Raw genomic sequence first — 14,188 nt, forward strand, 5'->3', positions numbered from 1 at the left:
ATAGTGTGAGGAAGTGGGGCCTTTGGGAAGTGATTAGGTCATGAGGGTAGCGCTCTCGTGAATGGGATTAGTGCCCTTTTAAAAGAGGCCCAAGAGAGCTCTCTTGTCCCTTCCATGATGTCAGGTTACAGTGAAAAGACAGCTAATCTATGAACCAGGAAGCAAGCCCTCACCAGACACTGAATCTGCTGGGGCCTTGATCTTGGATTTCCCAACCTCCAGAACTGTGAGAAGTAAGTTTCTGTTGTTTATAAACCACCTCAGTTTATGATATTATGTTACAGCAGCCCAAACAGACTACGACAATGAATCTTCATTCCTAGCCCCTGAGCCTGCATTGTACATCTGGGAGCTTGAGAAGGTGTGTTCTACAGTCAGTGACAACAAGCCTTATTCTGACCACTGGGTACCAGATATGGGAGGTCAAAGTGGGCAGGGCTCAGTCCAAGCCCATCGGTACCCATGAAAACTGGAAAACAAAGGCTCCATCTACTTATGTTGGGTCAAGGCTGCCATTTATACTCAGGGGTTGTCATGGCATTAAGCTCAACTCAGAAAACAGCTCAATGGGGGAAACAGTAGCAGGTGGAGTAATACAAATGAAAGATTAGGTCGCTGCAATTCATAGTTTGTTCTGGCCTCTTCTCCTGGAAGCTGTACCTTTTACCTAAAAGTATGATTTCCAAAAATACATAGCACAGTAATCTATAATAAAATCCTGCACCTCTTTTTTTTTATTGTTTTAGAGACAGGGTCTCACTCTGCCACCCAGGCTGGAGTGCACTGATACAATCATAGTTCACTGTAACCTTGAACTCCTGGATTGAAGCAGTCCTCCTGCCTCAGCCTCCCGAGTAACTGGGACTACAGGTGCACACCACCGTGCCTGGTTATTTTGTTAATTTTTGTTTTTTGAAGAGATGGGGGTTTCACTATGTTGCCCAGGCTGGTCTTGAACTCCTGGCCTCAAGCAAGCAATCCTCCCACCTCAGCCTCCTGCATCGCTGAGATTATAGGCGTGAACCACCAGACCTGGCCCCAATTCTGCACCTCTTGAGGCTCAACAAAAATATCAATGACTATTAAACCTATCCAAAAGAGTAAGGATTGTATTAAACTATGGATATCATAGAGTGTCTTTGGGAATCTTCTCTAAAGAGTCCCTCAATTATTTTTCCCTTAGTTTCTTTGTTCACATACAGACTATTCAGTTCATTTTACTCTGCTATTTCTGACAATTTTACACTGCATAGTTTACGTAACAGTAGGCAACCTAAATATAATCTTTCATATGAATGCATCTTATACCTGCTATATATCTCATACATTTGTTAACGAACTGATGAAGACTAATCATTGATGTCTCTGCTAATGCATTAACAATGTAATTTTACACACATTTCACAGTCAGAATCTTACAGCTGTGAGAGGTTTGTCCACTGGGTCCAAACCAAGGCCATACTCCTGTATAGATTCTGCTGCTTTTGCTCCCTTTCAGAAGGTTAAGGAGGTACAGCCTCCTGCTGAGCAGTTCATCTAAGATTGGCCAGATGTTAGAAATGAGGATGGGAATGAACTGCTAGTACATGGGATTAGACCAGGCAATCCAGGAATCTCCACAGCTCTGCCCCAGTCCCCTTTTTTTTTTCAAATCAAATCCCTTATTTTCTTAAAATCCAATAAAAGCACAAACACGACATGGCTTAGACATGAAAACAGGCACTAAGCAGTGCAAAGAATGGAGGTCAGTCTGAAGATGTTAAAAAATTCACATTTGGGAGGAATAAGCTATTTCACATCCACAAAAATGGTGCTTATCCCTTTAGAAGCACTGCAATCGTTTTTTGTGTTCAACCTTTTTATGCAATTTTTCTAAAATGTGTTTCATACTTTCTTGTCCTAACCTGAACATGACAATCATTTAATTTTGTTATTAGCTCAGCATCAACACAAATAGCAATAGTGCCTGGCACTAAAAAACAGTAGGCTTCAGGCAAGCCTTGTGCTTGTGGAGTGTGTTTGCTGCCCTTTCACCTACACCATCAGCATACCTACCTCTGGGACCAGCCCCTCTTACCCAGGCCAGCTCTCTAACAGGCCATCTTTAATCACCTGTGACCTGGCCATCAGACCACGTAAGACCCCAATTAGTTTGCTGAAGCCAGGTGTAAAAGTCAGTGTTAATTTCTAAGTGAGGGCCTGAGGACTCCATGAAATCTGCTTTGGCTATTTAGACCCCCTCCCCTTTGTTCCTTATTTCTAAAGGTATGTCTCTGTGCTCCCTTGCCACTGAAAATGTGATCTGTGACCTGCTGGCATCACCTGAGAGCTTATCAGAAATGTGACATCTCAGGCTCTGCCCCAGTCCCACTGAATCAGAATCTGCATTTCAATAACAGCCCCAGGGGATTTGTGTGCTCTTTAAGGTTTGAGCAGTGTTAGTCTACAGCAATGGTCTCAAAGTTGAGCATCCATCAGCCCCCAGAAGGGCTTATGGAACCAGAGGGCTGGGTCCCACACCCAGAGCACTAGCAGGTCGTCAGTGAGGCTAAAGATTGGTGTCTCTAACAAGTTCTCAGGACCACATTTGGAGCACTAAGCTAGATCACTGGTTCTCCAACTCAACTGCACATCTGAATCACCTGGGGAACTTTTACCACACCTGAGCCTGTCCCCAGGCTCACAGGAAGAAGGTTCCCAGGGGCTGGCTGTGTGCACTCAAGGTGGAGAGCCATCTTCTGAGTTCTCCAGGTCCTCCTCAGGGCAGAGCTGCTGGGGAGCGGGACAGCACAGGCAGCATCGTGACTGTCAACCTTCTTTCTGCCCCAGCGCACACTGCCATCAGTAACAGTAGCTCTCAGTGGGGAAACAGGCCTAGTATTTCACAGACTTTCTGCAGTAGGGAGGCAGATGGCTGATGGTGATAAGGCTAAGGGAAGATCAATCAAGAGCAGCAGGGCTGTTGGTAGAAACCCTGCAGATCACCGGCAGTGTCCTGGCTGCTTCCCTTCCCCATGACTGAAGCAGCCAAGGCAAGAGCTCCTGGTGAATGACCAGCAGGAGAAGGCCCAGACCCTGGATCTCAGCCCCCTAACTTGTTCTGTACCCCACAGCCCCACCCTCAGCCAGGCTGGGCAGCAGGCACTGGGGAAACTACTCTCTTTTGCCTGTCTCTCTCTCTGGTTCCAGGTCCATTGCCCTGGCACTGTCACTTATCATAAGGATAGGAGACCAAACTCAGGTTTAGATGTTGGAGATGAGGGGGAAAACAACAACAATAACAACAACAACAGCAAAAAAAAAAAAAAAAAACACAGTGCAGGAACCATGGCCTTATGACCTACTTTGAACTGAAGCCAATAGGCCTGATCAGCTCAAGGGAAGGGGATCCCTAGATGGCTCCATTGTTAACCAGGGCCCTGTGTGTTGGGGTTTGGGAACTACGCACCAGCTAACAGCAAAATGCTATGCAGCTTCCTCTGTGCCACTGGTTTTTGGACACTCATTTCCTCAGCGACCTTGGGGGTAGGAGAGGCTCTGGACTGGGGCAGAGCTGTGGAGATTCCTGGATTGCCTGGTCTAATCCCATGTACTAGCAGTTCATTCCCATCCTCATTTCTAACATCTGGCCAAATCTTAGATGAACTGCTCAGCAGGAGGCTGTACCTCCTTAACCTTCTGAAAGGGAGCAAAAGCAGCAGAATCTATACAGGAGTATGGCCTTGGACCCATGTGGAGTATGGTTTGGACCCCGTGGACCAGATGACTGATAAAAACCATTTGCAAAGAGAAGTAACTTTTGGTGTGAAATTGGTTGTTTCTAATGTTCTGCTTATATTTCTAAGTGAATTAGAATCAAATTGTGTTAAATAATGGGGTCATATTTTACACAAATTCATTTTGAATGAAACAGCAATAATAGCTTAATCTTTAAGATATATTTAAAGCAAAGACTATATAGAAATACACTTGAAATCTCTCACCTGTCTTGTCATTTGCCAAACACAATCAATAAACTGCAGAAATATAGGAGATCGGTCAGCATCAGCATGGTTGTCATTACCATGGCCCACTCGCTGAAAAGAAACAGAAAGTTAAACGTTTTAACCTGTTATGGTCCTCTTGAAAGTCACTGTAAGTTGTCCAGTGGTAAGAATCATGTTTCATCGGGCCTAATAGAATTCCCGGCATGTAACAGGCACTCAAAAATGTCTATCAAATCGAAATGACTTCCATTACTTTTAGAAAACAAAATTTCAGTTTACAATATTTTTACATGTTGATTGTTTTATAATTTCTCTTTAATATAGTTCATATCAAGAAAGTATAAGCAACTAGCTAGCAAACTTCAGTTAAAATGGTAGGGTCAAGACCAGCCACCACACTAAGTGTACCGTGTCAACGTAGGATGCCAATGAGCAGTTCATAAAGTACATTATGAATGCTATTTTCTCTACAAGTATAAAAACATTTTTTCCATTTTTCAGAAATGTCAGGAAGTCTGAGAATCAAAATAATTAATGATTAACAATCTACAACTTTTAACCAATTCTTCATGACTCAGAGAACCCAAAGAACTCAATCTTGAAATGGTAAAGGTAGGGTCCTTGCTTAAGGCAGTCCAGTATTGTATTTCATATCTTTTGATACTTTATAAGATATCAATAGATTAACACCAAAAGGTAAAAGATAGTATTCTCAAATACATAAATAGGATTGCCAAAACACTGAAAATGCCACAGGTAAAAAGATAGCTGAAGGGTGAGGATTCTAAGAGAAGCTTCAAATAATTTGACTATGAGCAAAAGGATGTGGGGAAAAAAACTCATTAAGAAAATACAAAGCAATCACATAGAAAGAGCAAAAATACTCTATGAAATTGCCACCTGGAAAGACACAAAAACAAAGAAATGACCATATCAATATTAACATCTCAGAGTAATAGTGTATTGCCTTCTTTATAAAAAAACATGTAATTGTGGTGAAATACACATGACATATAATTTATCATTTGAACCATTATTTTTATGTTTTAGAGACAGGGGCTCGCTCTATCACCCAGGCTGGAGTGCAGTGACACGAGCATAGCCTGCTGCAGCCTCTAACTCCTGGGCTCAAGTGATTCTCCCACCTCAGCCTCCAGAGTGGCTGGGACTATAGGTGTGAGCCACCATGCCCAGCTAATTATTTTGTAGAATGGGGTCTCACTATACTGCCCAGGCTGGTCTTTAACTCCTGACCTCAAGAGATCCTCCCACTCAGCCTCCCAAAGTGCTAGGAATTACAAGCATGAGCCACTGCATCCAATCTCATCTTAACCATTTTTAAGTGTCCAGTTCAGTGGCATCAAGCACACTCATGTTATTATACAACCATCACCATTTCTAGAACTTGTTAATCTTTCCAAATAGAAACTCTATACCCATTCATCACTAACTCCCCATTCCCCACCTCCTAGCCCCTGGCAATGACCATTCTACTTTCTGTCTCTATGAACTTGATTATTCTAGGTTCTTCATGTAAGTGGAAACATAAATATTTGTCCTTTGTGGCTGGCTTATTTTGCTGAGCATGTTTTCAAGGTTCATCCATGTTACAGCACATGTCAGAATTTCCTTTTTTAAGACTAACATTGCACTGTATAATCATGTGCCACATAATGACGTTTCAGTCAATGACGACTGCATATCCAATGGTGGTCCCATAAGGTTACAATACCATATTTTTACTGTACCTTTTCTATATTTAGCTACAGAAATACTTCCCACGGTATTGCAGTTGCCTATGGTATTCAGTGTAGTCACATGCCATACACGGTTGCAGCCTAGGAGTAATAGGCTGTATGTACCATATAGCCTAGATGTTAGCAAGTTTTCCATCTAAGTGTCTGTAAGGTATACTCGATCATGTCCACACAATTACAAAATCACCTCATGATGCATTTCTCAGAATGCATCCTCCTCATCACACACCGCATGGCTCTGTAGATAGACCACATTTTGTTTATCCATTCATCTGCTGATGGACACTGGGGTTGCTTGCACCTTCGGGCTATTGTGAATAAAGCTACCATGGACACCAATGTACAAGCATCTGTTTGGGCTCCTGCTTTCCCTTCTTTGGGGTATATACCCATCAGCGGAATTGTCAGATCATGTGGTAGTTCCACGTGTAATTTTTTGAGGATTCACCATACTGTTCTCCATAGTAGCTCCATGCATTGCCCCGCTATAAAATCACTTGTAGGATCTGCTGTTCAGTATTTAAGGCACCTAGGGAACTGTTTTACACTGACAGTTCACAATTTAGGATTCATTCTTTCAACAGATAGCCATGGAACTCCTATGGCATATGCAAGGCATCATGCCTGGCCCTCGGAATGTCAAACATTGTCATGGTGTCTGGTAGAGGCCAGGTCCTTGGCTAGGCACCTAGGAGACTAAAGCAAATGAGACACTGTACTTGTGCTTGATGAATAATTCATTTGTGGTCTAGTCAAGGGACAAAGATGTATAAATGACAAGGGCAATAAAGTGTTCCAAGGGCTTCCAAGTATGTAGTGGGTATGGTGGGAGCACAAGGGAATGAGTGAACCATCCTAGGATGGGGTAGGGGAAGGAACAGGGAGGGACAGTCATGCGAGTCATAGTCATGAAGGACATTTCATTTGAGATAAACCATGAGGACAGGGAGATGCCTGCTTCCGGGTAGCCAGGAATTGATAACCAGTGGAAATGTGGTGGGGGACACTAAGAAAGCCACAAGTAGCTGAGGCTTAGATGCGGCAAGGGAAAGAAGATGAGAGATGAGGCTGAAGATATAGCTAGGGCCAGATCACCAAGGGCTTTGAGTACACACTGAGGAGTTTGCTCATAATCCTGTGTGCTACAGGAAGGTGCTGAGGGACTCACACTGGGGAGTGGCAGCATCTGATCTGTTGTTTGGAATGCTCCATCTGGCTCCAGTGGGGGCGACGGATCAGACAGAGCTAGGTTGCAGAAAGGCTGCTGCTATTGTTGGGATGTTTGTCCTCTTAAACCTCATGTTGAAATTTGATCCCCAATGTTGGAGGTGGAGCCTAATGGGAGGTGTTGGGTCATGGGGGTAGATCCCTCATAAATAAATTAATCCCTCCTTGGTGGGGGAGTGTATGAGTGAGTTCTCTATTAGTTCCCGAGAGAGGTGGTTGTTACAAAGAGCCTGGCACCCTCTCCCCTCTCTCTTGCTTCCTTTCTCACCATATGATCTCTACACACTGGCTCCCCTTTACCTTCCACCATGAGTGGAAGCAGCCTGAGGCCCTCACCAGAAGCAGATGCCGGCACCATGCTTCTTGTACAGCCTGCAGAACCGTGAGCCAAATAAATTTCTTTTCTCTCTAAATTACCCAGCCTCAAGTATTCCTTTGTAAAAACACAAACAGACTAGGACAGCCACTTACCAGACTGCCTAAGGGGGTTGATAAGGCCTAAGTTTCGGGAGCAGCAGGGGCAATGGAGATGAGATCACAGATATGCTATCCATGTATTCAAAGTTGTGGGACTGGCTGAGATCACTAACAGGTTAACCATAAAGAGAAGAAAAATGATCCAAGGACTCATCCCTGGGACACCCCAACATTAAGAGGTTGGGAAGATGAGGGAAGACCTGAAAGTTGGAGGAAATTCAAAAGGTCATAGAAACCTGGAAGTCTAATGAAGAAAGTGTTTGGAAGAAAGGAAAAATCAACAGCATTGAATGCTCAGGCCAAATAAAACAAGTGATGACTGTGACAAGACCAGGTTGGGGGGGCCACTGTGAGAAGGAATCCTGGCTGAAGTGCTTTCAAGACAGTCTGGAAGGAGAGAAATAGTGATAGTGAGTACAGACAACAGTTTTGAGGAGACAGTTGTTGTAAAGAAGAGCAGAAAATCAGGGTGACACCTGAGGAGGGCTGTGGGGTCAAGAGGGTTACTATCAGGATTAAACAAGATGCTGCACGTTAACAGTGCCAAACACATAGTGGTGGCTTAGTAAATTGAGGCCATTAGGAATCTGATAGTCCTATTGCCTTCACTGTGACCATGGTGCAGTGAGCCCCAGCATTAGCAAGTAGGCATGGGAGCAGAGGACTGTAGGCGCACCCTGATGCGGGCACCTCTGCTCAGTCCCAGTGCATGCTGCCATCGCTGGCATCTCACTAGGCAGCCTTCACCACTACCCCTCTGGCAAAGCACCGTTCAAGCTTTCTCTCCCCTAGGACACACAGTTTGGGGAGGAAGGTAGAAGGCAGTGGCCTCTGAGTCTTCTGAGATGGCCCAATACAAACATCTGGAAAGATTCCACACACTCTCTCTTCCTTACCGAGACCAGCTTTTGCTGAGGGGAGAAGAAACAAAGGAGTTGGTGATGTTGTTTAAAACTTCCCTGGCACTTAGCATGGGCCAAGCACTGCCCTAAACGTTTTGACACATATAAACTCATTTCTCCCACAAAACGCCCCATTTCAGAGAGGAGGGAATGAAGGCAAGAGAGGGGAAGGAAAATGTCCAGGGATCTGCCAGTAGCTCCCAAAGGGCATGCAGCTCAGAGACTGCGGACGTGCCCCTTCTCTCTGGGAGGTCCTCTTGCAGGGGCTCCACCCCAGGAGTGCAGGGACAGCTGGAAGCTTGGCATACTCACACCAAAGCCAATGAAATCCTTGCACTACCCATCCTCCTGCTTTCCATAGCAAGTCTAATGGGAACTTCAGGAGTATTCCCATTCAATGCACAGTTCAGACAGATCCCTAACAGCTCAATGGCTTGGACAGACCAGAAGTAGCTGCCAGTTTGACTAAAACACAAATGGCAGCCCAAGAATGCCCTACTGGATGACCTCACAATTTCACTCCTAGGTATATAACCCCCTAGGTTGAAAGCAAGTTGTTATAGGCCGAATTGTGATCCCCAAAATTGAGGCCTGAACATTCAGTAGCTCAGGAATGTGTCCATATTTGGAGACAGGGCCTTTAAAGAGGTGATTAAGTTCAAATGAGGGCATTAAAGTGGGTCCTACCCCAATCTCACTGGTATCCTTATGAAATGAGGACATTTGGCCACACAGAGACACAGCAGGAGTGTCCAGTAGCTCCCAAAGGGAAGAAAGACCTTGTGAAGAGGTTGCCAGAGGGTGGCCATATGCGAGGAAAGAAGGGAGACCTCAAGAGAAATCAATCCTGCTGGGACCTTGATTTTGGACTTCCAGTCTCCAGAATTACGAGAAAATTAATTCCTGTTGTTTCAACCATGCAGCCTGTGGTAGCTTGTTATGGCAAAAAACTTATATACTAACATTCACAGCAGTATTCTTCACAATAGCAAAGGTGGGAACAACCCAAGCATCCATCAACAGATGAACAGATAAACAAAATGTATATACACACAAGGGAATACTATTCAGCTATAAAAAACAATGAAAATTTGCTATTTGTCACAACATGGCTGAAGCTTGAAAATATTATGCTTAGTGAAATAACTCAGTTATGGGAGCACACCGTATGATTCCACTTATATAAAGTACCTAGAAAAGGTGAATGTATATGAAGACAGAAATATTAGTGGTTGTCAGGGGCTGGGGTAAGTGAGGAATGACTGTTTAATGTATACAGCATTCCTTTGAGGTGAAGAGTATGGTTTTTTGTTTTTGTTTTGTTGTTGTTGTTGTTTTTTTTTTTTTTTGAGACGGAGTTTTGCTCTATTGCCCGGGCTGAAGTGCAGTGGCACGATCTCGGGTCACTGCACCCTCTGCCTCCCAGGTTCAAGCAATGATCCTGCCTCAGCCTCCTGAGTAGCTGGGACTACAGGCACCCGCCAACACGTCCGGCTAATTTTTGTATTTTTAGTAGAGACAGGGTTTCACCATGTTGGCTAGGCTGGTCTCGAACTCCCAACCTCAGGCGATCTGCCTGCCTGGGCCTCCCAAAGAGCTGGGATGACAGGCGTGAGCCACTGCGCCTGGCCAGAGTATGTTTTGAAACTAGAGGTGATGGTTACGTAACACTGTGAATCTACTAAAGGACACCGAATTGAGCATTTACCTCAATTTTAAGAAAAGGCATAACTACACTAAGATAAAAATGCCTTACCAGGAACATACAATGCTTGAGGTCCATGTATTTTATTATGGCAATTCAGGTCTGATATGATACAGAAGAGAAAGCCTGCACGTGTGTGTGTGTGCGCGCTTATTTGTGTCACACATGATGTTTACATCCATGATACAGCAAAATAGTCCAGCATAAACCTCACTGTCTCAACTTACCAGTGCAAACCTGTGTCCAAAGCTTATCCACTCCTTTTCTACGAGAGTTTCAAATCCTTTAATGGTCCTGTAGTAACTGTCCAACATTAGCATAGCCAGAGATGTGAGCTGGGCTGTTCGGTCCCAACCATCGCTGCAATGCACCACCACAGATGTTTTCCCGGATTCTATTTTATCAGCAATTCTTACTGCCCCAGCAAGCAGCATCTTCAGAAAAAAAGGCACATTAGATCAGGCTACATTGAATTTCAATTAAATGTAAAACAATGTAAAATAATTCTGGGGAGAGCTTTGGAAGTTCTGGTCAATAATCCAAACAAGAATGGCATGCAATCAGCTGAGAATCACTAGGAAACATTAGCATCACATTAAAAAAAAAAAAAAAAAAAGAAGAAGAAGAAAGAAAAAATCTTATACTGGAGAAAAACTACAGGAGTAAATATGGTTCCTTATTAAAGGGCCACAAAGTTCTTTAAAAGCCTGACCTAAGGCAAGCATTTTCCCCTTTTCACGATGTCACAAAAGTCCTCCACAAAGATCCCAGTCTGATGCTGCCCACGGAAACTATTTAATAAGAAAGTTCATGCACACAGCCAAGAGGCACTTATTTGCAATGTTGAAAAACCACTTGGAGATATACGTATTTATGGCACAGGCACAAAGAAGTCTTAACTGGAAAGCATATAAAGTACTGGATCTCTTTACCCTTATATACTCCAGCCAATGCGTCCCATCCACATTGGAGAGCCACCGTGCCTCATCGATTGAAGGGTACACAATCTCTTTTAATTTGCGTAGTGACTCTCGCATGACATGAATGTTGTGGATCTCCAAGAACACAAGTTCTGCGTTTGGGTAAGCACTTTCACTTTCATATCCTCCACCCTTTGTCTATGAAAAACAAAAGAGATACATCACATTATCTGGAATTAACTTTTCTATTCTTTCTAGTGCTATGAGATACAGACCACTAAAGAAGCAACAAACTCATTTGTAAATAAACCTCCTATATCCTTATATGAGTTTCCTAGGGCTGCTGGAAAAAGAACCACAAACTCAGTGCCTTAAAACAACAGAAGTTTATTCTCTCCTAGTTCTGGAGGCTGGAAGTCTGAATTCAAGGTATTGGCAGTGCCATGCTTCCTCCGAACACTCTAGGGGAGGATCCTTCCTTGGCTCTCCTGGGTTCCGATAGCCCCGGGTGTTCCTGGCTTATACACACATCGTTCTAATCTCTGCCTCCATTTCCACCTGACCTTCTCTCCTTTGTCGGTGTCTCTCGCTCCTCCTCTTCTTCTAAGGACACAGTCATTTGGCTTAACCCCCACCCCCCAATTCAATATGACCACATCCTAACTTAATTACATTTGCAAAGACCCTATTGTGAAATACAGCCACATTTATGGGTATTTGGAATTAGGACTGCAACATATCTCTGATCTAACACCGGGATGTGCTTAAGGAACTGAAAAGGACCTCACATAGCTGAGACATGGACCTGGGAGATGGGGCGAGACAGGAAGGAAAGGACCAGTGGGCGGAGGGTTTTGGAGACCCTGTTCAGGAACCTGGATATCACTGCCTTGCGGCTCTGAGGGATGTGCACAGAGCTGTCCACTGAGAAAATCACTCTGTACAACATGGTGACTACAGTCAATAACAATGTAGTGTATATTTGAAAATTGCTGAGAGAGTAGATTTTAAGTATTCTCACCACAAAAAATGGTGTGTTAATTAGTTTGATTTAGCCATTCCACAATGTGTACATATATCAAAATACCACGTTGTACACCATAAATATATACAATTCATTTATCAATTGAAATAGTAACAATTTTTTTTTTTTTTTTAAAGATCACTCTGGTCATAATGTGGAGATGAGATTGCAGGGTGTGAGGCAGACGTCCAATTTCAAGGCTCCTGCTGTAGGTGAGGTAAGAGATGATGGGTTGTCCAAGAACTAGAAAAGGGGAGCATACTTCCTAATTCATTCCATGAGGCTAGCAGTATCCTGATACCAAACTAGACAAAGACATCATAAGAAGAGAAAACCACAGATTAACATCCCTTATGACAATACATGCAAATATCCTCAACAAAATACTAGCAAACCCAATCCAAGAGTATATGAAGGGGACTGATTACATACCATGAACAGGTGGGATTTATCCCAGGAATGTAAGGAGCTTTTATTAGCTTCCTAGCGGTGCTATCACAAACTGGGGGACTTAAAACAACATAAAATTTTTTCTCTCACAGTTCTGGAGGCTGAAAGTCCGAGATCAGGGTGCTGGCAGAGTTGGTTCCTTTAGGAAGGTATAGGAAAGAATCTGTTCCATGTCTCTCTCTTAGCTTCTGGTGGTCGCTGGAAGTCCCTGGCACTCCTCAGCGTCTAGCTGCATCATTTAAATATCTGCCTCTATTGCCACATAACCATCTTCCTTCTGTGTGTGCCTGTGTCTCTATGTGGCTTTCCTATATGGACACTAGGCACTGGATTTAGGGCCTACCCTACTCCAAGGTGACCTCATCATAATTAATACATCTGCAAAGATCCTATTTCTAAATAAGGTCACATTCTGAGGTTCCAGTTGGACAAACTTTTGGGAGACATTTTTCAATCCACTACAGTGGTTCAACATACAAAAATCAACCAATGTAATACCAATGCAAGAAGAAGATATGAAAGGCAGCCAGATTGGAAAGGAAGAAGTCACATTATCTTGATTTGCATATGACATAATCTTATAAAGAACTAATGGAGACCTAGAAAATACTCTGTCTGTTTCCTAGACACATATACTGCCATAGTTAAAATTATTCTAGATATATAATTTAGTGTCCTGTCTCTCTCTCTCCTGCTTGGGACAAAACACAATGAACTGCCCTCACCCTGTTGACTAGTCTGAAGATGGCCTCCACCAATACAGCTTTTCTCACATTTTGTAATTCCTTGGGATATGGTGGTGACAGGAAGGAGGCAGAGATGTAGAAGACGGACACAGGTAAGATCCAGATGTGGGGGGCAAGGGGACCTCACTGAGGGATGCCTCCCTAGGGTAGGCTGAAAAGTGGCCCCGCCAAAGACATCTACATCGAATCCCTGGTAATGGTGAATGTGACCTTATTTGAAGAGAAGGTCTTTGCAGATGTTTAAGAATCCTGAGATTTACAGATGTGCTTAAGGCTTCCAAGATTAATTGAAAAGAGGGTCTTTGCAGATGTGTTTAAGGATCCAGGATTATTTCAGGTGGACCCTAAATGTCATCACAAGTGTCATTCGAAGAGAAAGGAGGAGACACAGAAACACAGAGCAAGAGAGGGTCATGTGATGACAGAAGAAGAGACTGGAGTGATGTGGCTGTAAGCCCAGGAAGGCTGGGGCAGCCACCCCATGCTAGAAGAGGCAAGGAACAGATTCTCCCCTGGAACCTTTAGAGGGAGCAGAATTTAGAGCCTCCAGAATTGTGGTCAATATATTTCTGATGCTATAAGCCACCAAGTTGGTAGTAATTTGTACGACAGCCTCAGAAAACTAATACTCCCCCATCTTCCTCCCTGCCCTGTTCCTCTCCCAGTCTTCCCCATCTCAGTAACAGACACCACCCTCAAGTCAGACACCTGGGCAGCCCCCTTGACCACAGGGGTGGCGAGCTTATCAGCATCATGTACTGCGCCCTGAGGATGCACCCGCCGCTGTGCTAAGTCATTTACATGCATTCTTCTCACTGAATTTTAATCCTCACACAACCCGTGCATGAGACACTGACATTATCTCCTGTTTACAGAAGAGGAACCTGAGGCACAGAGAGAGGTTAAGTAACTGGCTCCGGAATCTAGAGCACCAAGTGGCAGAACCTGGAGGAAAACCCAGGGGTAAGTGATTCCAAAGCCGAGATGTCTCACC

At 43.9% G+C, this 14,188-nt stretch overlaps 1 protein-coding gene across 1 annotated transcript in view; it reads right to left on the bottom strand.

Moving 5' to 3' along the window:
- MTMR1 (myotubularin related protein 1) overlaps positions 1 to 14,188 on the bottom strand; it is a 74,937-nt gene that overhangs the window by 18,084 nt on the left and 42,665 nt on the right. The window contains 3 exon segments of the mRNA XM_033202073.1: positions 3,984 to 4,076; positions 10,282 to 10,488; positions 10,987 to 11,172. Coding sequence (XP_033057964.1) covers positions 3,984 to 4,076; positions 10,282 to 10,488; positions 10,987 to 11,172 — 486 coding nt within the window.

The sequence above is a fragment of the Trachypithecus francoisi genome, unplaced genomic scaffold (genome assembly GCF_009764315.1).
Source record: "Trachypithecus francoisi isolate TF-2019V2 unplaced genomic scaffold, Tfra_2.0 Lachesis_group6, whole genome shotgun sequence".
NCBI lineage: Eukaryota > Metazoa > Chordata > Mammalia > Primates > Cercopithecidae > Trachypithecus > Trachypithecus francoisi.